At 39.6% G+C, this 26,881-nt stretch overlaps 1 protein-coding gene across 1 annotated transcript in view; it reads left to right on the top strand.

Moving 5' to 3' along the window:
- The window catches only part of PTPRG (protein tyrosine phosphatase receptor type G), a 397,860-nt gene that overhangs the window by 249,502 nt on the left and 121,477 nt on the right, over window positions 1-26,881 (top strand). Inside the window, exon 5 of the mRNA XM_071550347.1 lies at window positions 9,391-9,486. Within this exon, the coding sequence (XP_071406448.1) occupies window positions 9,391-9,486 (96 nt within the window). The remainder of the gene's footprint in view (window positions 1-9,390; window positions 9,487-26,881) is intronic.

Here is a 26,881-nt window from a genome sequence, read left to right as displayed (position 1 = left end):
TTTTACCCTCCAAATTAGCTCTTGTCTCAGACTGGTTCTGCTGTAACTGTCCATGTACTTCACAGTTCATAAATAAAAATAACTGTGCAAGTGTACAGCCTGGAGCATTTCACATCCCCTCAGAGATAGGAATGGCCTTTCGCCCAGCAAAATGCTGCGGAAAACGTGCCCCATCTGCTGCATAGCTTTGAATCCAGAGATGCAGTGAAACTATAAATACCTCAAAAATTGTTCTGAGGCATTTGGAAGTTCGTGGAAGACCTTGCCTTCTCCCATTTAAAAAAAAAAAAAAAAGAAGAAGAAGAAAGAAAAAAAAGAAAGAAAAAACTCAACATCAGCAACAGCAAAAAAACACCCCACACGGAACATTCTAAATTCCACAGTACAAAAAGAATAATTTGTGCTAAGATATGAACTCTCAGAGGAATGAATACTTGTGTTAGTGCATCTTTAAAGTGAATTGGTTATGAAATTGTATTAATCACACATGCTAGGAAAAGTGTGCTTTTGTTGGGTTTATTCTTCAAGCGCAACTCCTTTCTTTTCCTTGAAGAACACTGGATTGTGTTTGGTAGGAAATCCCAGTTCTCTCCATTTCTTGCAGCACTTCTTGATGTTTAAAAATGTAAATAGATGCTTGAAAGATGAGTACAGTTTGGGTATTTTGAAGTTAAAACTCTTCAATAGTGTAGTTTTCCTTGTAGAAAGGCCATGGGAAATAGATGAAGACATCTGAAACAGCCACTTTTGGGTGGAGTTCAGAGTTATTCTGTTCATACAGTGAGTCCATCCGGCTTGTTTTTAGTTGCTGTGTCATTTGGTGCTTAGCCACTTTCTAAATTGCCTGTTTCAGTTTTTCAACCATGCCAGCAGCCAAGTATTGCCTCCAATTTTTCCATTTGGACAGTTTTAGAAAGCCAAGTTTGTCTCAGCGTTGCGTGTTTCCAGTCTCTTACTTGGAATAGGCCACTGTGGGTGAGACTCAGAACTACTCACTAAATAAACCAAGAAGTCTCTGGCAGAGTCAGAGTCTGGTAGAGGATCTAAAGACCAGTGAAAGACACCAGCTGACCTCCCAGAGCCTGAGAAGATGCCCTTGTGTATATGGAGCAGCATCTTGCAGTAATTGTGTGCACTGAACTCCTGCAACGGCAGCTCTGTCATAGAACAGTTTGGAGAAAGGGACGTTAAAGGTGATCTAGTACAAAACCCCTGCCATGGGCAGGGTCACCTTCCACTGCATCAAGTTTCCCAGAGGCCCATCCAACCTGGCCTTGACCACTTCAGGGATGAGGCACAAGCAACTTCTCATCATGTCTTCTTATCTCAGTGATGAGCTGGTTCGAAGTTGGTACTGGTATTAAGGAGGCAACGCAGTGGATCCTGAGGTACCTATATGACTGTTCCTTATTGCAGTAGCAAGCAAATGAACCCAGAGTTGTTGTGGTTTTTTCCAGCAATGCTCCAAATGGTATTTTATTTCCCGTGGTTTTCAAGTATGTGTCATTCTTCCCATTTATTTCCATTTTTTCATATTTTTCTGCATTTTCTGATTAGGGAGGGATGGACAATGACCATTTAGTTTATGTGAGGAAACAAGGCCCAAAAACAAAGCCTGTCAATGCAAGATGGCAGAAACTCTCTAATAGTCTTTGCAGTCCAAGGACTAGTAGGTTTCCATTTCTTCACAAGTTACCAAAAGACTTGATTTCCTACCTATACCCAAAAATCAGAATACTGAACTATTTCTCTGTCCTTTGGTTTTATGGGCTTCTTAATCTTTTCAGGAAGGAAAGAGCTTTGCATTTTCAAGGCTTTTCTCACAGGCATAAAGGCAACAGCCACAGTTATTTTTAAATTGCAGCTAAGGTTGTCCTGGAATCATGTCATTCTGGTTCCTGGGACTTTAGGTGAAATACCATATGTCAGAAACCTACTTATAGAGGGACACAAATGAGCAACACTGTGTGGTGCAATCTTTTATCCTTTTTTTTTTTACCTCCTTCTTTCCTTGGATCTCTTCCATTTCTTGGACATGTGGTTCACATCCCTTTTACAAGCTGACTGAGCACCCTATTGTACACTTACCACCCACATTTCCAGAAAAAGAGCCTCCTAAATTTGTGTGTCTCACAAGATGCTGTGATGTATCTGGATACACAGGTATAATTACCACAGGATGAAGATATTTTAAACATTTTTAGAAGATTAGAAGTAGAAGTTCAAAAAGCCTCCTGCTCATTATGCTTCTGTTCTTGTTTACATCTTAGTATTCAAGTGTTAGTAGTATAATTTCCTGTGTTTGGAAGGAGGTCAAATATGAAACAACACTTGTAACATGGAGGAGGATCAGAATGGAGAGGTGCTGCATTGGGAGGTAATAACCACAGCTCTGTAATTCAGGGGTCTTGTGTGTTGTGAAAGAGATGACTTACTGCAGATTTTTTTGTTGGTTTTGAATGATTTATAACATTTTACTTGTGGCAGAGTGTTGCAATCTATGTTGTCATGGAAATTCTATTGAATTTATAGTTCCATTTATCCAAAACGATTTTCCAGACTTCATTTCATGGTGAATCATATGGCTGTTACTTGGAGTACAAAGCAATTGCAAAAAAGTTTCATGTTAAGGAAAGCATAAACACTGACACCGTTATTTTCATATTACGGAATTACAAATGAATGCAACATGCAGCTTTTTAGCATCAAATCTGCCTTCATTGTGTAATGACTCACTGGGTACACATGAGATGAATTTGCTTGTTTAGGATGGGAGCAAGCCTAAGGGTTATTTGTTTCTGGCAGTTGAAATCAGAGAAGTTTCTGGCTTGCCAATGTCCTTTTCTCTTAACTTTCAGGACTTAACACTTAAGATGCTGATTGATATGGCCAACAGTGCATTGAAGCCCAGGGTAATGCTGTGAGCACCCCATTTCCTCACTGTTCCTACTGAGCTGTCACTGGACCACTCACAGGTTTAAATCCTGTTCAAACTTAGGGGCAGGATGTGCAACAACTGCCAACTTTCAGGTTGAAAATGACTATGAAATTGCTTAGTCTAAATTTACAGTATAGGTACACCTGCTGCATTGTTTGTAGACAACAAAGCAAGAATTAATGCTTACTATTAAAGAAGATGAAAGGGAAATTTACCATACTTCTAAGCGATTATCTAAATTGACTTAAATTCTGATATTTCACTTGCATGATCTTTGCTCTTCCTGTTGTTTCAGCTCCTTTCATTTTTTTTCAGCCTAGCATTGTATTCATTATCACATTGCAATTACATTAGGGCAAAGTCCCTGTCTGACTCTTTGTTTTGCAATTTTACCCAGCACACTTTTAGGCACTGTAAAATACTAAGTTGTGACATTCAGAATACATCTCAGTACCTGCCTAACTATAGTTAAAAATTCACTGATGAATAATAGACTAGGCAGGAAAAACATGCCATTATCTGCTCCTGTTCAACTTTATCTTTTCAAAAGAATGCAATATACTCTGTGTTATTACATCAAGCTCTAGTAGGAGAACTGGAAAACATCACGATTCACTCTTCCCCCTGCCTTTGCTATGCAGATTTTGAATATGTTATAAATTATAAGTTTCATGGGTTTTTTAAAGAGAATATAATGAGAAGTCAAACATCAGACTTTATTGCCCCAGTGTACATCTCACACTCCAGTAAACACACAGACTGCAGGACAGTTATTCAGAATTTTTAGTGCTGCAGTGGAGATTACATTATGTCTGTAGAAAATTTTTATTCCAGCCAAATGGATCACATCATCCAGTTCACTGGAAATCTATGCACATATTTAAAGCAGAAGTAAGTTACATAGAAGCTTTCAATTAAGAAAAATAATGTATGATTCATAATCTTAGCACAGAATTTATTTTTGTGTGAGAGGTTTTAAATCCTGTTGTAAAAGTGGCTGAGAATAATTTATTCTTACAATGTAAGCAGCAAAGGCACTAATTAAGAATTAGTTTATTCAGTGCTTAACTCCATCATTTAAAGCAAACATTTCAAGATTTTTGTTTCACCATTCTGCATAGATTTGCAGTCTACCTGCCGTGCCCGGGTGTTCTGCTCTTTTGAAAATAGTCTCTAAAGCAGCACATAATAAACCACATCGCTGTTGCCTGTGTGTCTTGCTGCCTGATTCATCAAAAAATTGGCTGGCCTATAAAACCTTTAGGTTTTTCATGCTTTTTTACCATGCTTTAAATTGCATGGTAGTTCTTGGATTGCTGGAAGGAAATGAGCGGAAAGCTAATTCTGATGATCTTTTCCCTTGCACCAGAATTCCTGATACTATTGAATATTTTGTACTTCACATCTGTGACAGCACAATGAGCCTTTGTTCATTTTTTAATCTAAAGAGAAATCTGCTGTAGGAGGTTGCACAGGGTGATAGCAGCCCAATTTAAAAGTCTCAATTATTTATTTTTAAAATACTTGGCATCTGTCTATGGAAAATGTACTTGCTTGGTTTCCAGTCTCTTAGAATGGCTTTGAACTCGCTCACATCTTCTGGGATCTATCAAACGCTCATTGTGGCTTTTCTCTCCTAAGTGCTGAATGAGTTTGGCCATGATAGTCTGTATTGGATGTAAACTTTGTGTCTTTGTAGTGGGGTAATGAGAGCAAAGAGATGTCATGCATGGGAATGGTGATTTCTGTCTGACTGTGTGTCGTGCCAAGCAGAGGAGGAGCAACTGAGCAGAGAGATGGAGCCTTTTATTTGTGGATGGGTGGCGGGGAGAAGCCATTCATTGGAAGCAGGCTCAGCTTTTGCAAGCCAGTGATATTTCATAATGAGGGTTTAGTCATTCAGAGGCAATTGTACTTAATAAAATCAGAACTGGTCTCTGGTGGGCAGTATTTCTCAGTAATACACACTCACATTTTGGACAGCCTGTCCTTACTGCATCAGTGCAGTGGCAGCCCAGTTTGGCATTAAAGTCTAAGCACAGAGAAAGGCCTGACATTTTGCCAGGTCTGGGGAACACCAGATTTCTGTAGAGGTTGGAAGAATGTGTTTGAAGAAAGGTGTTTCTGCAGAGAATAGATTGTCCTGGGGAGGAGGGGGTTGCCTACCTCCAGGAAGTAGTTGAGGGTAGGAGTATGGAGGCAAAGATTATCCAGGCTGTAGCATTACCTGCGTGTTGGATCTATGTGATGTATTCACTTGTGTATTGTCAGCTGGAAATAGGCCTGGAAGGCTTGGAAAGTGTAATGGTTGGGAACTGGATTTTCCTGGACAGCAAAGACTAGAAAACATGACATGTTTTCTTAGGGTGACTGGCAATTATCTCCTGGGTTGTGGCAGAGTGAGGGCTTTCTCTCTAATCCTCTGTTTTAAGGCACTTGTAACAGTCTGAAGATTTGGCCCTCAGTGAGATTTTTTCATGGTTAATCTGTGCTGTACAGCAAATCTCTCTCAAGTTTGAAAACAATTCTTTCATAGTGTGAAGAGTGTCAAAGCATGAAGTTTTTCCATTAAAAGCAAACTCTTGCTCCCTCCCTGCCTTGGTAAACCTCTGTAGCTGCAGGAGTTGTTGATAGCATTTTAGGATGGAGAGAGTCTTCCTGCAAGAAAAGTGCTTTTGTGTCACTAGGGATGGTTTGTCTCAGTTTTATCAGGATACTGAAAATTTCAAGTTGCTTGGACACTACATGGATTTTATAATAGATCTTTACAAGGTACATGCAAGCACACTGCTGTGTTGCACATCTAAGATTAAGGAAGCTCCTGTAAGCCTTTCCCAGCCTTGTTAGTTGTAATGTGAAAGTCTTACAAATCTCATATATTGTGCCATAGAGAACATGGCACTTCTGCCCTCTGGGACCTGTGCCACAGGGAGAGTTGTTTGGAGCACTATCAGCAGGGATGTGTGGAACAGAGTATTTTGACTGCAGGCAGGTAGTGTCACACTATAGAAACTATGAAGGGCATCTCAGGGTTTCCCATTACTATGGGATGCACAGCCTTTAAATTTTATTTTTTTAAAATTTTGGAAAATAGAAGCTATTGTGAAATCACATCAAAAATGTACAAAAATGATGGTTTATGGTGTTGAACTCAGGCAGAGCCACATTTTAGGCTGAATGTGCAAGCCTGGATGATGCTCCATTCTGCATTTCACAAATGAATATTATAATAGGATCCAAATTTTCTTTAGCTTGAAAGCCTCTTTGTTGCATTCTGTGCTACTGCTTTGTATGTCCCAGGCAGAGACAGTGGAAGTCATTTATATGCAAAGTGCACCATATATTGTATATACTAATTATATAATATGGAGTAATAATGAAAATTTTCTAGTATGTTTAGGCCACTTAAGTATGCAGTGAAATTAATTTTACATTTAACTGTCTTATTCCCGCTTGGTACATCAAGAATGTTATCCCACCCATAGAAAATATTAAATTAACTATCTACTGATAAATGTATTCAATATTATGTATATTATGTATAAAAGAACAAAAATACATTTGATACATTTGCATTTTATTGTAAATTGGGGAAAACAGATGACAGCGTATTATGGAAGAGAACAATATGTGATGATATAATTAGAAAATTGTCATAATTCTAATGCTGAGCAGTGTCCAGGTGTGGTTTTATGAGCAGCCTGAACCATGAGGCTTTGAGGGTATAACTTTACTGTCTTTTTAACATTTGCTTTGCAGTGTATGCATGTGCAAATTATATAATACCGATTCCTCAGAGATTCTACTCCTAAAATGTTCCTTCTAGCTGTGTGAACACATAAGGAAGCTACTGTATGACAGTTGACGATAATTTTTCATACAAGACGTTTCCCCTTGACATGATGGATGCAGAGAGAGGAACCACACTCTCTGGAAAAACACCAGGGAGCAGTGGTAAAATGTTCCAATGTGTATGGTAATCAAGGCAGAGTGTGGTTCTTGATTAGTCTGTGAGATTGCACTGCTGAGACGAGGGAACTGAATAAAGCACTTTTTCACTAAAGCCCTTTGCACTGCTATTCAAAAGTGTGTTGTAAAAATTAATTTCCTTAAAATGCCGTGAGCAAAATTGATTCAAAATGATTTTGGCATATGCTGAACTCACTCAGTGATACTTTTCTTCATGAACTCCTATGAGGACTATATAGTGAAGTGTTTTATGTAAGGTATACATAATTTTAGACTTTATTTTAAAGAGGAGTAAAATGTAATTTGTGAGTGTTTTCTCAGCTTTGGTCTGTGCTGGCTAAACTGAAGTTTAAGCAATTCTACCTGAAACAAATTGTTTCTAATTTCTATATCAACAAATGCCTGTACTTTGATCTGCATTTGTTCAGAGCACAAGTTGTCAGAATCTGGAGACACCACCAACTCTGTAAGATATCATCAGCATCTCTGTGTGTGCTGTGAGTACGCTGGGAATAGGAAGGCCAAAATAGGGGAAGAAAATTACTTTCAAATTTTATGAAGCTAGTGTGAGTGCCAATTGTTTCATTTTTTTGTGGGCCATTTGAAGTGTGGTCTTACTTCATCCTCCTGCTGAAAAACGTACCTCTACCTCTGAAGGCTCTGATCTTCATCTTGGCCTTTTCCCTCTATGACGATTTTTTATTATCTGTATAATACTGGCAAAAGTACCTATCCATTACAGCCAATATATCCTGTCAGAAGCCTGGGAATCAATGAATGTGAGCAGGAATCTATCTGAGCAAGACAAAAGGGTATAGTCTCATCTGGCATATATAAAGTATGGGGAAAATGCTCTCATTTTTGGATACAATAGGATTTGTCATGCAGCACTATCTTGGAAAAACTTAAACAAGTGTTTGGGTGCAGCAGAGTATTTTTCTGCAGACAGACTTGCTGGAGAGAGTGATGGTCAGACCAGCAGTGTGTAAGAAGGCATGGACAGTCTCAGCTAGACTTTCTTCTCCCTTAAACTATGAGCTGTGAGGGTACCTCTTACCATCTAGCAATGCTGTAAAAAGCCTGAATAGGTCAGGTAATGGGTGATGGGCAGCAGAGAAACAGGAGTGAGTGCACAGGGTTTGGGCAAGAGACCAGTGGTAGAGAAACCTGATTGGTCCATTCCTGTTTCATAGCCAGAAACAGATTGGGGTTTTTTTTCTGGCATCAGTGTGTGAACGGAAGTCTACACATCAGCCAACCAAGCAGCCAGCACTGGTTTGGATTGCAAAATCCATCTGGGAGATTCCCTGAACGGCCCCAGGAGCAACCGCTGCAAAGTCCAGCTCTTGTGCTTGGCTGTCACCACCAGACACGTGGTTTTCATTTGCATTTCATAGGGCACACGTATAACAAGTGTTACCAATACTGAATATATTCTGTGGCAATGTACACACCTGCATGGTATAAAGTTGAGAAGGGAGCGTTGCGTGTTTTGGATGTAAACCAGTTCCTTTTGAGCAAATCATGGCTGATACAGATGGACTAACACTAGGGGTTTCTTTAGGAATGGAGGGGTTGAACAACTACTAGAGAAGCAGCAGTGCATTTGGACGACTGGCAGAAGAGGAAGCTCCACTACTGTGGGAAATGAAACAAGAACCATACAGGAAATTAAGAGCAGGAGTACCCACAGGCCTCTGTAGGTTGCCCTTATTCATGGCGTGTGTGTAGTGGAGTGGGATTGTTTATCAGCAGACTGCATGGAGGAAGCTGTTTCTTGGTTCTCCTATTTGTGTAACTCCAATATTTTCTAGTTTGAGGTAATCATTGTTCTCACCTGCTCCTGCTTGGGGTTTGTCTAATTGTTAATACTTACTGTTTATCTGAAAATTACATCAAAATATCTGGGTTTGTCTCATACTTTTTGCAGAGTAGTAACGCTTTGGAAATAGAAGTCATGAAATTTAACTGAAGATAGGGAAAAGGCTGACCCTAACTGAGAGACCTGAATATCAGAGGCTCATAAAAATGCATTGCTACGGAGACAGACTTTTATCTTACAAATTGCTTTAGGAGTAAAGGAATAACTCTCAGCGTTGAAATCCTTTTCAAAATTCTCTATGGTCTCTGAGATAAATATGTTTAGCACATTTAACAGAGCAGGAGATGAGCCTGCAATGAGCAAAGAAATGAAGAGAAGCTGGCAGAAAGCACAAAGTTTGCCATCTAAACAGGCTGGCCATACTGTTTATCCTTGGGTTTGGTATTAAAATGCATTGCCTTGACTCTGTTCCCTGCTTACTGTCCCAGTAGAGCAGTCATGCTATTAATCAAGATGCTGGTTAAACAGTATTGTTCAGCAGAATTCCTTTATCTTAGGTTCATAACACTGAGTTTACATAGAATGTGTATGCATTACCTCATTTGTAAAACTGTATGAATCAACACTAATGTGATTTTGTTGTTGGTTTTAATTTTTACAGATGCAGATTTACTTCTACAATCCTGATGACTTTGACAGTTTTGGAACAGCAGTTCTAGAAAACAGGGTAGTAGGAGCCATGGCTGTGTTTTTTCAAGTAAGTTTAAACAAAGGCTATATCCATAAACCAAAGTGTTCACCAAGTACTATTTAATTCATTGAATTGTTTCAAGCTTAATGGATGCATCTGTTTTCTTGTTCCCACCTGTCTAAGTGAAAGATATTTCATATTGTCTATGTGTGATTTAAAATGTAAATAAGTATATTTAAAAACATAATGAAAAATTTTGCATGAATTGTTCTGATTTTATAGCTGCTCTACAGATGCAGATTGGAGAACGCATTTATCATGGAACTTCCTTCACTGCTGAAGCACATTGCTGCAATCCCTGGAATACTAACAAACCAACTCCAACTGCTTCTGTTTAGGGAAAACTTAAAATTCAAACATAGCTGGAGAGAAAATTAATCAATAAGTTTCATCAATCTTATCTGTAGCAGCTTCTTCTAAATTGTCATAGTAACAAGTTCTTGAACAGACCAGGTTTCCAAATGAGTGAATTTATGCATCTGCTTTTTTAAAATGCATCCTAGGAGTGGGGCTGCTGGGGGAGCTCATTTGTGGTTCAACACACTCCAGAGCTGTGGTGTGGGGCAGGGACTGCTGCTTGTGATTCTTGGCGTGTCAGCCACGTGGCAGTGCATTCAGCAGTGTGAGCTTCTTGTCACGTGGCATCGGAAATAGAATTTTACCTTTCTGACTTGAGGGTGAACTGAATGGAGGGAGCTGGAGCCCCTCCACACCATCAGGCTCTCACAGGCAGGGAAGTGGCTAATGAAGATTTGAAATTTCTTAAGGTCTTGCTTTTCAAAAGCAAAGAAAGGAGGGAGGGAAAAGCAAGAGAAAATGCTGATCCTCTGTGAGGTTTCATGCTAGTTTTTAGTGAGGAAGAAAGTGATCTTGCTGTTATCTTTGTGAAGCCAGATAAAAAGGAATATGCAAGTACCCATATGTAAATACCTCCCTTTTTCTTATGATGTTAGAGTGACAAGCCTGACTCTGCTGCTCAAATTAAGTAAGGTTGTCTTTTTCCATGTAACTGATTTTGATCAAATGCTTTGATAAGGAGAAAAGGACAGATCCTTGTATTGCATAAATTGCTGTAACTGCTGACATCAGGCTAGTGGAAGGAGGCATGTTAAATTCATCACTGTTGGATTCAGAGCACTTCTGTGGCATTTCGTGTTAGGGCGAAGTTGGTGGAGCTGTGATAATTCACAGTGACATAGCATGATGATTCCCCAGACTTCTTAATCCTGATGTGATATGGGAAGCTTTGGGCAAATTGAATTTGGCCACAGGAGGCAGAAGTTTGGGAACAGAACAACCAAAGGCTGTTTTATACCATAGTGAAGAGCTGTGGGTTATGTGCATGTGCCATGTCAGGAGCATGTGTTGTGCCATGGTGTGTAACATGTGGCATCATCAGTCTGGAATTTAATTGCTAAATTACCCTCATGTGCTTCACATCAGCCCTGTGAAGCACTGCCCTGCGTCACACCATTTTCTAGTCTCTATGTGACATTTATTCCCTAAGTCCTGTTTTCAGAGGATCTTAAAATTGTAGTGGGACTGTGTTTTTATTCCCCACCTGCAAAGGCAGGTGCTGCACTTACTGCAACTCCCACTTTGCACAATTCCAAGGGAGCCATTAAACTCACTAAAAATAACTTTAAATAATCTGTAATGCTGTTAAAAAAGCCATCTTTGATTGTAAGAGACCTCAGGCTCTTCAAGACCGCAGTTGAGTGTTGCAGTCCCTTCAGGGAAGCAGAAATCCATACTTTTCATCATTTCCAGCCCTGTAGTCTGCAGGACATGAGGCTGTAAAGTCTGGATGGTGGTGCAGCTGGGCTGCTCTGCTCTGGGAGCTGGGAAATGTGAAGCCATTACTGATAAACAATCTCTGATCTCTTCCAGAGAATGGGGGTAAGGTAATCCTTTGGCAAAGTGCCCCAGGGACAACCTGTTTTGTGGCTGAATGGAAATGGTTTTCTTTTTTTGGTGGTATTTTCTTTGCCTGTGGGTTGAAATGAGAAATCGATGCTGTGCTGTTAAACTTGTGACTGTATCAGGTTTTTCTTCTGGGTAGCTTTGGTCCAAGACAGAGAACAGTCAAGGGAGACTTTTAGAGTCGAGTCCCCAGTCTGGAAGGGCATGTGCTGTATTCTGGCCATGTAAGTAAAGTCTGAGGACATCAACATAACTGCTATTTTGGCAATCTTTAGGGTTTTCCAGAGTTTGTCCTATAGAGCCTGAGTTGTTGTACATAGGGTTATTAATTGGGGATGCTAATCCTTTGCAGATCTGTACTTTGTTTGACTAAGGTGCTGTTTGAGCTCCCTCAGCTGTGTATTCTGTGCTGGAGCTGGTGATCCACAGCTTGGAAAAACCTTTTTATTCAGAAATACTTGGTGTTCCCTGAGCCTTGTTCCCTAGGGCTCCATGTGGATAAGCATTCCATGGCTGGTATTTCATGCAGCTAATTTAAAGCTGTCTTTTAAAACTGATTCTTAGTGACTTTTGAATGAAATGTCCCTAAGATGTCCACGGCCACATTTTGATTGGCACTTTAGATTACTCAGGTACTAATTTTATAGCTTTCAATTTTCCAGAGCTGTAGTGCCATCTCAAAGTCATTTACCTAGAACTTAGCTTTAAAAAATTGGGGCAAGACAGGTCATACTGCTTTTTACAAATGCATTAGAAAACTGAATCCTGCATGCTTTTCTATGTAAATATTTTAAGGTAAATTAATTGGATAGATTTGCCAATAAGTCAAGACTTAGATCTTTGCTAATACAGTAATGCTGTGTTGGAATGAATATGCACTGCACCAACTGAGCTTATAGCCTGGCAGATGTTTTTTGTCTGACTGATGTTCACAAATGTTCCTTTGAAAATCAGGTTCTCCAGTGAGTGAACATTATACTGAACTATATAATTATTGGTGAAACATTAAATAATTAAGAACCTTCTTTCTTCCTTTTTAAATAATTTAACTTGGACTATATAAGAATTTTCCTTATTGAATTCATTATTTCAGGGGCAATTTCCAGGTAAAGTACATTGGTTCTGAACTTGTATAATTGAAGCACTTGGAACTTTGTAACAAATGCAAGTTAAATCTGGGCTTTTCTCATTGCTTTCATTGTAAGCTCTGTTGATGAATTCTGTTTCTGTTTGTGTGCTGCAAGTTAGTTGACCTGACAAAAAAAATTACTAGTTGAACTCAGGAAACAATTCTTGCAAATACAAACTATTTTAACTGTTCATCTCTGTATCTCATGGTGTATAGACAGAGAGAGTCTCACAGAAAATAGCACTGTGAAGACTCCAGCAGGTATTCTCAATTTGCAAAAGAGATGAGCTGGCCTGAAATCTCTAACTGGGCTATGAAAGCTGGTTTTAATGTGTTGTTAAAGAAAACTCACTTGTTATTTTAGCAAAAATCAAAGTTCTCTGGAGACAAATGAGAGAATGCCAGTGATTTCTCTTTGCCTTCTGACAAGTTTTTCGGGGCAGCACATTGTGGCCCTTACTCTCAGTATTGGGGTGATGTGGTGTCTCTCAAAGTGAAGCTGGTGGGAGTGGGAGATGTTTAATTTTCATGCCCACCACCTGCTGCCAACAGCATCCTCTTGGTTTGCAGGAAAGGCTTCTGGATTTGCAGAAATAGTCCCACTACAGTGACAAACCCAGCTGAGAAGTCATTGCTTTGGGGGCATCTTAAATTTGCCTGTGGCTGCACATGGGGACCCACCATCTGCTGGAACACACATAGCAGGTCCCAGCCCAGCCTGGCACCTTAGGCTTGATTTAAATGACCCTGACTTGAATAGTTGGTGCACATGCTCAATTTCAGCCCACATAACATTCAGCTTGTGGTTAATGATGTTCTGGCTCCAGGCCTTGGTTAATTATCAGGCTGAGCTGGTTTTGAAGCAAGCCAGGAGTGGAAGGCCTCTCATGGTTCCTGAGTCATCCATTTGTCTATATACATGCAATACATATTTATAAGTCACATTTAAAATGAGTAGTTACTTGAATTAAATGCATTCAGACATATTGCATGACTCTGTTTTAACCATCTAACAATATAATTCATTGCACACTTCACTACTTGCTTTATTAAAGCCAAACTTAAATGTGTTCAAAACAAACATATTGCTTTTGCATTTGAAATATTCATCCTTTAGTCCTGCAGTAGATTCATTATGACAGAGAATACTTCATTCCTTGATTACTGCTGTGAAAAGACACAATACTGATTCCCTAAGCACTCATCAAATATTCGATAGCTCAGAAATTCAGGAGGAGGTGATGGAATTCTTGTTCCTACGGGGAGGGCATATAAATCTATTTTATATTTGCAAAGAAAACCATCAGTGATTAGTTACTGTGTCTCAGGTACTCAAACAAATCATCTCTAAAGAAGTTAAAGTAAAAATGAATTTTAAAATAACTTTTAGCAATGCTTTCATCATTAAAATTAGCTCCATAATGATGAGTGATGTTGATGCCTCGATCACTCAAGAGCTTTAGCAGTGCAGAGCTAGATTTTTAAGGGTAATTAGGTACTTGGCAGCAAATGTGCAACGAGCAGTATTTTCTAAAGTACATGGGATAAAAATCAAGGGGTTTACAGGTCTTTTGCTGGGTTGCCTTTCTTAATTTTCTTTTCCAATGCAAACACTTTTTTAAAGTTATTGAAAAAATACTGTGTAGTCCTTTTAACTTTTATGTGTGTGTTATTTGTATGTAAATATCTTCATATTTACTACTAACTCGTGCATGCAGAGATTTGTTCTTCAGTAAAACAAGTAATTGTGGCCTTGTTTTTTCTGAGATCTTTTGATAGTAGTTCTTGGTGTGCTCCTTCAAGGAGATCAATGACTCACTTTTCATAATAACCTAAATGAGCTGATCACAGAATAAATTGGTGGAACACCATCAAAGCCATTGAATATTTGGCACAAATATGCTTTTTTTAAATCTATATTTCTGAAACAACAGATTTCTGCTTTTAACTTCCCTTAGAATACTTTTTCTTTCCTCTTCTTGCCTTTCATAAACTGTTTCATGCGTTTCTCATCATAACTAAATAAGTTCAGTGAATAAGTGCTTTAAATACAGTAGTTCTTGAGAAACCCACATCAAGCAGGAGACAAAGGTCCCATGTCCCCATCTCAGTTCCTGGCAATTCCCTAATTCCACCTCTCCCTTACTTTAATGCTTTTTGAAAGTCTGGGCAAAACTAGCTTGATTTTGGAAATGAGAATGGAGAGAGAGGTGTGTGTTTCTCTTGGAACATTATAGCCACCCACATGAAGCATAATCAGTGCTCCAGTGTTTGGGCAATATCTTAAAGGTGATTTGCTGTAGTTAAAATAACATGTGGCATCATTAATGTGCAGGGCATCATCTACAGTCATTGAGACACTTTTCATTTATTTTAATAGACTTCAGATAGATGTAAAGACCTTAAAATTAAATTACAGTATTAATTCTTTTCATGGTTACATTAGAACGCCTGGTGTTTTATTAATAGTACCTTATGAATAATAAAACTGTTATTATTGATTAGCAGTGTTATTTAGTATTAGTATAGGTATATTTTTTTTTATCTTCATAACATGACAGTGTGCACAGGCTAAAGCTGCTTATGCAATGCCTCTATTCTATTAACTCTCCATGCAAGCAAAGACAAGCAAAACAATTTGAAGTGTGTCCTTCCTCACTAAATCGAGTTTCTTAGCATTTTAAATGTTGCAGTTGTTTAAAAGTATTAGTTGTTACTAAAAAAAGCAGTACTAGAGCCTTTAAGTGGTTGAAGAATAGTGTGGAGGTACAAAATAGCTACCCTGACATAGACACAGTCATAGTAGGTAGATATGGCCAGTACAGCACTGAGAGTACATTTTTCTGAGGCTCATCTTGTACAATACATGTAATGCTGCCTAGTACCATATGAAGTGTCTCTGGAGCAGAGAAAGATTCTCCTGCTTTTCCCGTAAATAACTGGAGATTAAATTATCAAAAGGGATTTTACATCATGGAGAATTTAAATACAAAATTTTAAGAGTTTCTCAAAGTCTGTTGGATTTTAGTTGAGTTCAGTAGGTGAATGGCACGGAACAGCCTCCAGAGGTGGTTTGTTTAGCCAAAACATGCAAGTTTAGGTGTCACACAACAAGTATTCATGCTGAGCAAAATCTTGCACTGGGGCCATTGATTGTAGGTGAGTTTGGGTAGAAGATAAAAATTCATGGAAGCTGTTTCTAAAAAATATAGTCTACCCTTTCCATTAAAGAAAACAAAAATATTTTTTAACAAAGCCCAAAATTCTGAGTTTTATTTCAACTTATGTTAAAAGTTTCTTTGGGAAATATGAATATTTTTGAATATTTTATGTAAAATAAGAAAGGGGAGAACAGATGGGGTGAGTGAGTACTCTGTGAGTAAAACATATATCTGTATCTGTATCTCTCCAGTTTCAGTTTTGGTGCTTATTGAGTTTCAAGTGCTTAACAATGACTTTAACTTTATTCTGATCTGTATCTTTGACTAAATTGGTAATGTTTCAGATGTTATTTAATAGTAAAACTGCTGTTTACAACAGTGATTCTTTAAAAAATTAAGGTTTCTTGTAATATGGTTCTTCATCTTTTATTTTAGTAACATAAATGAGTGGGATGATTCTTGGGAGCACTTAACAAACAATCCCTGATGAAGCCCTTGAGTTTACTAGAGAAGCTTCAAAGCATTTTTAGCTGTGGAGGAAGATGCAGTTGTGAGATGGTCAGAGCCACATCCCTTTCTTGAAGATCACCTGGGACCTCACTGAGCAAAAGTCATGAGCAATTTGGACAGGACAAGGAGCCGGGACAGATCAGGGCTGTGAGCTGTTATGTTCATCACTCAGTGCTGCTGAGCTCAAGAAATGAGGGCTTTGCTGGTGAGCTGAGTTGCACTGGAGAAACACTGGCCCTTTCACCTGTGGGATTGTTTTCTACCAGATAATCTTCACTTTTCCAAACTTTCTGTCCATTGACAGCAGACCTTTGCTGCTGGGGTCACTGTGAAGAGCCTGGGCTCTGGGTAATCAATCCCTTATGTCAAACCCCAAGCAAACACAGGCAGCTTCTGTGGCTGTGCAGGGTGCTGTGGGCTCAGGCTCTCACTCACACAGCTGCACATTTGTCGTGGCTTCTCATGGGCAGGATCACATGTGGCTCAGTCTGTGAGTGCTGAGAGCAGAGGTGTTCACACAGCAGCCTGAACATCCTGAGCAAGTGTGCTTGGAGGAACGAGGTACAAATGTGTGAGCAAAAGGTGGGCTGGATTTGGAGGCACAGACTGACAGGGAGGCTGAAACAGATCGTTCTTGGAAGCAAACACATCGTTCCGCTTCTGCCTGCCTGTGCTCTGCCAAGAGGCATTTGCAGTCTCCAGATCATGATGGCTGCAACCTGCTGTGTTGAAACTTTCCTATCCACAGGCTGACTGTGCAGTGTAGAAGGATAATCTACCTTATGTGCACTTATCTTCTTCAGTGCCCAAACAATCGTCTTCCTTTTCCTTCTTCTTTTCAGCTCTATGAACTCATTCATGGTATTTTCCAATAAGGCAGGAAGCCTGATGTTGTCAGATGACCTCTAAAATGCAATATTTTCAATTAAGCCTTTTTTGTTAGATTAAGTTTTAAAGGATATGGGCTCTACACAAAGTGGTGCCATGCAGTTGCTTTTACAGTGCAGAGCAAAATACCAGGATGCACAGACAGTCTTTTGCCTTCTTTTTGTTTTAAATCTCAGACATATCTACAGAAATGAACTGCCAAAGTGGCTGAAAAAATCTAATTGAAGGTAAAAATTAGAATTAGATTTTTTTCCCCCCAAATGCACTTTAAATGCTTTCTTAACTGCACATTTTGAGATGATAACTCACAACTTGTGCTGTCACTTCTCTGGTTTGGGAGCAGTGAGGAGGGTGGCTAACTAACAATGGGGATGGGTTATTGAGTGACTTCTACTTTTGATGATAAATCACAGGCCTTTGCTCAGATTTATTTAGTGGAAACACCACAATTACTGATGCTGGGAGGGAATTGCAAAATTTCTTGCTTTTGTTGAAAGGACTTGGACTCCAAAGTTATGCAATGCTACAAATCTGAAAACCACTCTTTGTATATTTTATGGGATCTCTCCTCAATATCTTGAGCTATCTGCCATAACCATTAATGAGAGTTAGTTGTGTGCATTGCATGGGAAATAGATCTTTGTGCTCTTCTAGTTTAATGTTCATTTGAATGTCAGAATCACTATCTTCCAGTTTACAGCATTGTAAATGTTTTTGACCTACAGTTTTTTTTGCTTTCTTAATGATTCTTAATTGATTAATGTATTGCAATTAATCCCAAGTGGGATGCCATTATTAACTTGCTTCATTAAATTACATACGAATTTGTTAGCATTAATTCTCATAGTTGCCCCCTTACATTTTAGTGGTTTTATTTTAATAACTTGCCCTAAAAGTTTGATCAGCACACACTTGTGTGCTCTTTCGCCTCCTTTTCTTTCTCTCATCCTTGATGTTCTAAAGAGCCAGTGTAGGTATATTTATAGAGTCTAATGTCTGCATTTAAACACAGTTTACTTCTATGATTTAAAAATATCCTGCCTTAAAAGAAGCCCCACTTCTGTAGCCATGCCATGTTTTGTTTTTTTTTTAATTTATAGAAAAATGTCTTGTGGAGTTTTCATTACCAGACTCCTGAAAATGACACTTAGATGTCAAATATATAAAAATTACAGTTGTCAGTCTATAATCTCACCCCTTCTGTGGTTCAGAAAGATTGATACTCAGGAAATCTACTGATTATAACCATTAGACTAAAAAACAAATTAGTTCCCTAACTACAATAATACTTTTTTTTTGTTTTGCTTTCTGTTGTGCATTGTTGATGTCTGACTCAGTGACTTTGTCTAACATCACAAAGCAGACATAGAGCGGAGTGCTCTGACAGCTGGGACAAAGTGGAGGGACCCCCAGCCCTCCTGCAGGCTCCATTACTCACCTGTTGTCTGCTCTAGGGAAGGGACAACAGCCCCTTGTGGAGTCTCTCTCGTGTCTCTGAGCATTGAGAAGCTACAAAGTGTGGCTTGTTTGCTGCAAATAACTTTTCTCAGTGATAGCAAAGATTGCTTTGTTCCTATCCTTCTTATATGCTCTAAATATCGTGCATTTTGACTTGACCTTTTTTCTTTAAAAAATAGAGAGGATGAGAGAAGCTGTAAATAAAGCATCTATTTCTTGCTATCCAAGTCTTCAGAGAGTTTTGCTAGAATCAGTCTTAATTACACAATCAAAGGAGATGTAAAGCTGTGTGTTTGTCTCCTTTCCTCTCTCCCAAACACAGAAGCTGCCTCTGGTGAGTTGCTGTTTTCTCCCAGTTGTTAAACATCCAGCCTGGATTTCAGAAGGATAGTTTTTTTATGGCTGTCTACCCATCTCTTTTTAAAAATTTAATTTTATTTCTTTTTTAGAAACAAAAAAATCCTGAAAAAAACAGACTTTGTAGTCATCCAGTACTCATACCCATTTGTTTCTCAGAGGATTAATCAAGTATATTACATATGGTTTACATTCTGGGACATAGATGGAAAAATCTAGCATTTCAGTCAGGAAATTCTAGTTCACATGTCGCCCTGTTCTGCAGGATTTTCCACAGGATTTGTGAACCCCTTAGAAAAATTACACATTTTTACCCTCTGTATCTTCCATGAAGCTGCACAGTCTTCATAGTCTCTCGTTACCAGTTGGTGTTGTGGCACGTTTCGAGCAAAGGTGAGCACAGGATCTATTCATAAATTATTGCAGAGTTTCGCTTTGTGCCATAAAAGAGAGATTGGTTGTAAAGTCTGAATATAGAAAATAGATGGGTAAAATTGGGGCTTCCTTTCCTTTTAGATCTTCTGTCTCAGATGAAAAAGTTATTCTTATTAAATATAAGCTGCTCTGCCTGAAGAATTATTACTGTAGTTCTCAGACATAACAGTGCCAAGTTTCTCCTAGCATTGGCAACAATAAACAATGCAAGCTTCAGACAGAATTTCCTGGGTAGCATACCAAATGTTCTAAAAAACCTTCTCGGACAGTAGCTAATACATTTTTAATACAAATAAAACATAATTCTTTAGTCTTGTTCCAGTTTGATCCCTAAGGTAGAAAAAGTATACTGACTATGCATAATTGATGTGTTTGTTTGAAGTGTTTACCCGGCTACTCCATTCACAAAGTCTCTCCTTGTTAATAGGCTGCTGAGAGATGTAAGAATCACTTAGGGCTCAAATCGTGCAAATAAGTGGAACGTGTCATTTTTGCACAATCAGTGAGATAGTTATGTAGTCATCCTAATCGTGACTTCATCTGCACTGCCCACACCATCCATCGTTAGTCAAGTCACAGAACAGATCCAGCTGAAATGTCAGTGTTGTTCCCAGATGGGATGTGATGGGAAAGCATGAAAGCATGCAAGGGAGAGAAGAGGAGTGGTTGGGAGCAGAGGGTGTGTGACATCCTTTCAGGGGTGTCATCAGCATTGGGTTGGTGTCAGGTTATTACCAGTGATACATGTGGTTTCTTGTTTAATTCCTAAGCACTACACATGATGCAGAGCAAGTGTGCAGGAAAATATCCCTCTGTAACTTAATTATAATCTATCCTAAATTACTGTAAATCCAGTGTCACAGGTTACTGCTGGAGGGTTGAGTTGTTGCTGGTTTTTGTCATCTATAGTTTCTGTGCTCCAGGACAACGCTATGGTAGAGATGATTATTGAGGGTTTTCTGAGCCTGTGGTTTTCTTTCCAGAGGTCAAAGAAAGGCAATGAAAGTAAATCAGAGTCTAGTCTGGTCCCTTTTTGATGTCTTTGTACAGAGACAGACATTTGTATGTATGGCTGTTGGTTTAGCTGATAATGCTGATGGCATATCACCCCCCAACATAATTCTGCAGCAGAGATGGCGCCCTGCCCAGAGCAATCCTTATATCTGATTTTTTACCTCCTGTGAATCTAAATCAGAAATCTTCAGGTTTGTGGCATGGAAATGAGAGTATGTAAACCTGGGAACACTTTTACAGCATAACTTTATAGTAGCTTTCAGATGTATTTTTTACATCTGGAATTCACTGAAGAGCACAATGATTTGACTGAGGTGATGAGTCTGAAATGAGCTTAATGGTCCATCTTAAGTAATATTAAACCTCCCTTTGTTTTAAGTTCAGGTGTGCTTGTATCAGAGTTCCCAGAACAAAACCAGCACAGAACCTGGAATGTGCTCTTATGCTCTCCTGGAGATAGAGAGGGTAAAAAATGCCAATCACCATCTCATCCTATGCTGAAAATCAGAATATGTGTTAAATAAAGATTGTTTAAATCTGTTCAGCACCTCTGAACAGTGAGTTTTGAGGGAGCAAGATTTTTCCCATGAGCTTATGGTGTTTGCAACTGTTTCACAGCTCTGAGAAGCCAAGGAAAAGCTGCCTGGCTGACACCATCAGAACAGTACTTAGCTGCTGATTGTAACAGTACCATTTCTGTGCATCGAAAATGCATTGTAATGTGGTCATTATGAAGAGCAAAGAGACTTTCTGAAAGAGGGTATTAGTTTTGCAACATCTCTAGTGTATCAAATGAAGCCTAACTGGAGATTTGGCAAACTGTTCTTTATAAGTAAAGTAAAATGATGTACCACATTAGAAAGTCACTCAGTTATTAGAAAGCTCAGTCTTGCTCCTGATAAAATGGATTTTTTTCACCGTAAAATTCATCTTTACTTGCTGCAAGAATATTGCAAAGAGAGATTAACTTTGGATCTCAGTGTATTTTATAGTGTGTCTCATGTTATTTTAAGGCTGTAAATATATTAGCTGATCTATAAGCTTCACTTAAGTTACTGCTTTCTGGGTTTTTGAAGAAATAGGATCATGTTATTCAGGAATCAGGATGATTGAATTAAATCATCCCTTTCGATATTTATTTTCCCTTGGGATCATGCTTACCAGGTCAATATTTAAAAACATGGGTAAGTGTTGATTAGAAAGCAAAGCTCCATAACCCTCACAGCTAAGCTGGCAAATTTTTTGTTGCATTTTAGATGTGGTTTGTATGGCATTATCCACATGCCTGTGTATTAGAAGCAGTCAACATAAAATTATTTTCTTACTCTTTCCACCCCCTTGCCTACTTTGCCACCTGGCAAACTTTCTTTATCACATCTAGATCCTATAAAAATATCTAACATAATTTGAAATGCTATTTTGTGAAACATGATTAGACTGCATCAATCACTTTTCAAAGATTTTCTTTTTCCCCCTGCATTTTGTATTCTAAACTGCTAAAATCACAGTCTTTTATATCCTGCTACATTTCATGGAAGGCATGAGCAGACAGATAATTCCCCATCTTGGGTGAACCAGTCTTATTAAGTACCCTCCCAAAGTGCATACCAGTCAAATTAAGCTTTAGGTTAACGTTTTGGAATGCTCTCCTCTTGCCAACTCATTACCAGTGATATGGCTAAGCAAACTGTTGCCTTCTGCTATTCCAGATATCTACAGAGATTTATTACATTTCAGCTAATAAGCTTACCTTCCCTAATAGCATGAGCCCACCCCACCTTATGGCTTGACTTGTCTCTGCTCATAACTTGGGCAGAGAATTAAAGGCCAAAGGTAAAGCTGGCTTTTAAACCTGTCTGGATAGAGCTATTTGGGGGTCCCTGTGTTGTGGGTGGAAACACTCATCATTTTGAAGTCTGAACTCATTATTTAGACTAGCTCTTCGCTACCTCTCTAGCTGACACCAATACCTCTGTGTGGACAGAGAGTGGTGGGAGAGGAGGGTGATGCCAGGGCAGGTGGCACCACCTCAGTGTGCTGCAGGGCCATATGGGCACTAGAGAAACTTGGTCTGTGCATGCAGTACATCTGGCTGCTACCACACCTGTCTAATAGAGTTGTTGAAAGACTATAAATTCATGCTGAGCTGTGGAGATTATCTCTGTCAGCTGTTCTTGTGTCAGAAGCAATTTTTTTTAATGCTGCATTTGTGTTCTAAGTGTCCAGCCTATGCCTGCCTTGTAGGAAGTGCCCTCTTGCTTCCTTCATTACTGCTTGCGTTGTGTCTGAGCCATAAAATTAGTGTCTTGTCCTTAAAGGGAGATTTTTTACTCCTTCCTTGGGCAGTGGTGCTTACAGTTAGCTCTGGAAAACCTCTTATCCTCAGAGCAACCAGTAGTGCTCTTCACAGGTATGTAACACTGGGCTGGCATTCAGACTGTGTTGGGTCTCAGGCATTTTGGGCAGGATTGCCTGTGCAGCCTGGCAATGAGCATGTCCCTCTGTGCCAGCCTTCTGTGGATAGCTTACTCCATACCAGCTCAGGCTGCTGGCACAGAACAATCAAGTGCAGGTTGTGGTGTCAGTTGCAGCTGGTTAGATGAAGGTGGTGACCATGCAGTCTGCCAGATTTTAAGACGAGAGATAAGAAACTTTTCTAGGGGTGGATACCAAAATTGTAGTCATGGCAAAGCATGTGCCAGGAGCCTGGGTAGTCCAGCTGACTGCCACAGCATTGGTGATTGGATCATAACCAGTGTGCATGACCTGTGGACACTCAGGAGTTAAAGTGCTGGGGTGTGAGAAGGTAGAAAAAAGAATAAGGAAACACCTCAAATTAATAGCCAGGTTCTCTGGTGAGCAGATTCAGAGAGGAGGAGAGGAGATGGAAGACTCTTCCTGAGAATAATCCTGTGTACACCCACCTGCAGGAAGCATCTTCACTGCTCTGGGTCAGGCTAGACTTGTTCAAAGAGCACCTTCTGTTCTAACCACGTTTTAAGTTTTGGTTTAAATCTTGTTCAGTTGTATTTTATTTCTTCTCTCATAGCTTCCCCTGAGTTTTTTTTGATTCTAGCAATTTTGAAGTTATATCCTGTGTAGGAGGAGGGCTTCCTGACCAGAGACAGAGCTTGAAAACCCCCTCCATAGATGGGTCATGCTCCACAGGAGCACCGGAATGCCGTAAGAAGCCCGTGGAGCAGAGGCATGAAGGCTAGAGCATCCTGAGGAGTTCTGTGGCTTTAAGACTATCACCTACTCACAGTGATTGAATAGCATTCACTTTGCCACTGCTGAAATGTAGAACATCTTGAAACAAGCATACATGTCATGTTAGTTTTTGTGTTTCTTTGTATTTTGAGAGGAAAAAACTGCTGCTGCAAACTGAATGTTTCCCAGGTTTTAATACACTTGTACTCTAAGTGCTGTTTTTCTGCACAAAATTTCCCCATTTCCTCTAAACATGAGCCATGATACTTGTTGAAGTGTTTTTGTAAGGAACTGAGTGAGTTGGGTCATGCTAACCCAGTAAAAAATAAACATCTTGACATGATCCTCACTGTTGTGTGCAGTGTTACACCAGGTGAAATCAGGGGCAGTTGAGCTGTACTTTTGTTGCTGCAGGAACTTGAGCAGTTTAGAAGCAGCAGAGAAAAAATTGCAGGCCACATCCTGCCACTCTTAATTGAGAGGCTTGAAGGACATTGAGATGGGCTGCCTCATCTCACCTGCTTCTTGGTGCTCTACTGCTGTGACTGCCCCACTGCTGGTACCCACCCTCACTCAAGGATGGGGCTCCTAGTGCACTCACACTTGATGCCCACTGGCTCTTGAATCCTTGGCAGTCCTGCAGCTGGTATCCTTGGCACCCTGTCTGCTGGCACCTAGGTTTCCCCTGGACAAACTCATTCACCATCCTCAGTGGCCAAAGCTTCTCCTGTCTCCATGAAGAACATCCTAGGGAGATGGAATGACACAGGGACTTCCTTGGGGAAGCAGGAGGTGGAGAGGAGGAGGTGGGAGAGTCGTGCAAGGGTGCTCAAGGGGGTAAGTGGAACAGTTTGGGGAAGGGAGGATGCTCTAACATTAGAAGAGACAGAAACAGCTCACTGGGTGGGAAGAGAGTGAGGAGGATGTGTCAGGTGGGTGATGGAAGAGGGAGGCAACTCAGACATGAGAGCGGAGGCAGAAGTGAGGAGAGTCTGAGAATTAGCTGGTGCTTTCTGCCTTGGGTACTGTGAGCACTGAATTATACAAGTTCATAGCATTTTACAAAGCTGCAAACATCTGCAAGAAATTAAATTACACCCAAAATTTACAAAATATAAGTAAAAATTGAGGACTTTCTTGAAACAAAATTACAAATACAAAAATGTATCATAGTTGTTCTTTTGTGCTGTAAAACTATTAATGAATACCAGTGGTTTAATATCGTGTTCCTGTACCACAAAGATGCCAGGAAGCCTGAGAGCCTTCCCAACCCATGACTGCTGCATTAGACATGGGGAATTTAGTGTAGCAAAAATTCCTGCTGCAGTTTTGGGAGATTAGCTTGCACCAACTGCCTTAAAAATAAGGTAAAAGGAATGGAAAACAAATTGCGTTGGAACTTGATTTTTTCAAAGCATGAGATTTTTGAAAAAATCTGCCCTACAACAATTTGTTTTCTCTGGATTTCTAATTTAATTGTGAACTGAGGTGTGGTTGTCATTAGGGAAGTGACTGTGTAACTTAATTGACATTTCTGCATCCTTTGTGTTTGTGACTCATAGATGCCGCTTGAGTCATCTACGCTGCCAGGCTGGAGGGAGCCAAGGGCAGTGCCGGGAGAGAAAAAAAATAGGGACTTTTCATGTAGAATGAATGAAAGATGTTGGGAAGCTGAGACGATTCCTTTTCTACATTTTAAGGGAGTGATTGATGTGACCTCTCTCACCAAAATCCTTTGTGGTGTCTAGAAGAGAGGGAAAGGCTGGAAATCGCTGCTGCATCCCAGGCAAGCTTAGCTGGAGCAATTAAATTAAAGCCCTGCGAAATGCTGGAGTTCCAGATGTCCATCTGAGCTGTTCCCTCCCACCCGTTGCATTTTGCCCAGCACATTTTCTTGTTTAGACTCCAGATTTCATTGTTTTAGTTAAAAAAAAAAAAGGAAAAAGAAAAAATAAAGAAGAAAAAGAATAGCTAAACATATTTTTTCTCAGTTGCACACTTCTGTACCAAATTCAAGGCAGGAGCAGAAGAAAATGAGAGCTAGCTTCCATTTGTGGTTTCACAAGTTTGAGTTTAGCCTCTCCAAATGTGAAGCTGTGTACATCAAGGAGTGGGTGTTGTAGGATGATCTGGCTGTAGAGCTCATTATATATTTTTCATTATGCCATTCCATTTTCCTCCCAACTTAGGTTAAAATTGTTATTTTTACCTAAAAAATCCTGTAAATTGAGCAAATTTTAAAAACTCTAAAACAGGCCCAACTCCCCCACCACCCCCTTTTTATTTTTTTTAACTCAGATGGTGGAACAGTTTATAACTGATGGCAGTTTTTATGAAATAGCCTCCATCCTGATAAAATGTTACCCCCTGGTGTGTCATTTTTCCAGCTGAACTGCTGGTAGCATTGAGAGATCTTGCACACTGCTGCTTAAATAAGTAGACTACATGCTCTATGAAGAAATCATATTATTTTCTCAAAGGAGAACAAGTAGGCTCAGTGCACTGAAATTGCTTTAAATAAACTTGCAGCTCCTCTAGCCCTTTTTTTGCGCAGCTGCCAATGATAAAGTCTATCAATCAAGCTTTCCCAGCTTTGAGAAGCTGCCACTGAAGCTGCCTCTCCTCTGTGTTGCAATTACATTTTTGTCTTCTACAGCGCTTTGTAGCTGAAATATTCTACTGCTCCTAATCAGACTGTGCTTTTGGGTTGCACATATCTTTTGGTTTTTCTGTAGATATATGTGTATTAAGATCTTTCAACAATTTGTTAATTGAATGTGTTATTCACTTGCAGTAAATTAGTTGCATTCATGCAAGAATGCTTTGGGGAAATTAATTCTTAACTTATCAATGGAGAGAGTCAAAGTTTGGGCAAATGAGTGCCTTACAAAAAGAAAGGAAAATACATTGCTGGGAGTTTCTTACCATCCTGCTCGTTGCAAATCTTGTGATAGCGAATGGAGGTAATGCTGTGGAGGGGAAGCTGCAGAGTCTTCCTCAGCCCAGTGATCCGATCAGTGCTGCCAGCAGGTGTACAATGCACGATCAATGTTTCTGTCTGCTAACAAAGAAACTCAGCGTGCATGGACACAGAGTGCTCTGAGCTGAGTTATTAAGCAGACTTAACTCTACCTCTGAGTTTCTCAGTCTTACTTTTTTTGAGGCAGTCTCCTGTATCAGCACATTACACCAACATACCGACATGAGCTCAGTTGTATGTTCTTCTGTGGTAGCCAGTGGTGTCCCTTTGCTCTTCTGACACTGTTATTTCAGCCAACCTTTCATGTAAAAGTGACTATTTACGCTGCTTGTGTTT

Source organism: Pithys albifrons, chromosome 3, assembly GCF_047495875.1.
Source record: "Pithys albifrons albifrons isolate INPA30051 chromosome 3, PitAlb_v1, whole genome shotgun sequence".
Classification (NCBI taxonomy): domain Eukaryota; kingdom Metazoa; phylum Chordata; class Aves; order Passeriformes; family Thamnophilidae; genus Pithys; species Pithys albifrons.
This window is presented reverse-complemented; position numbering and strand designations above follow the sequence as displayed.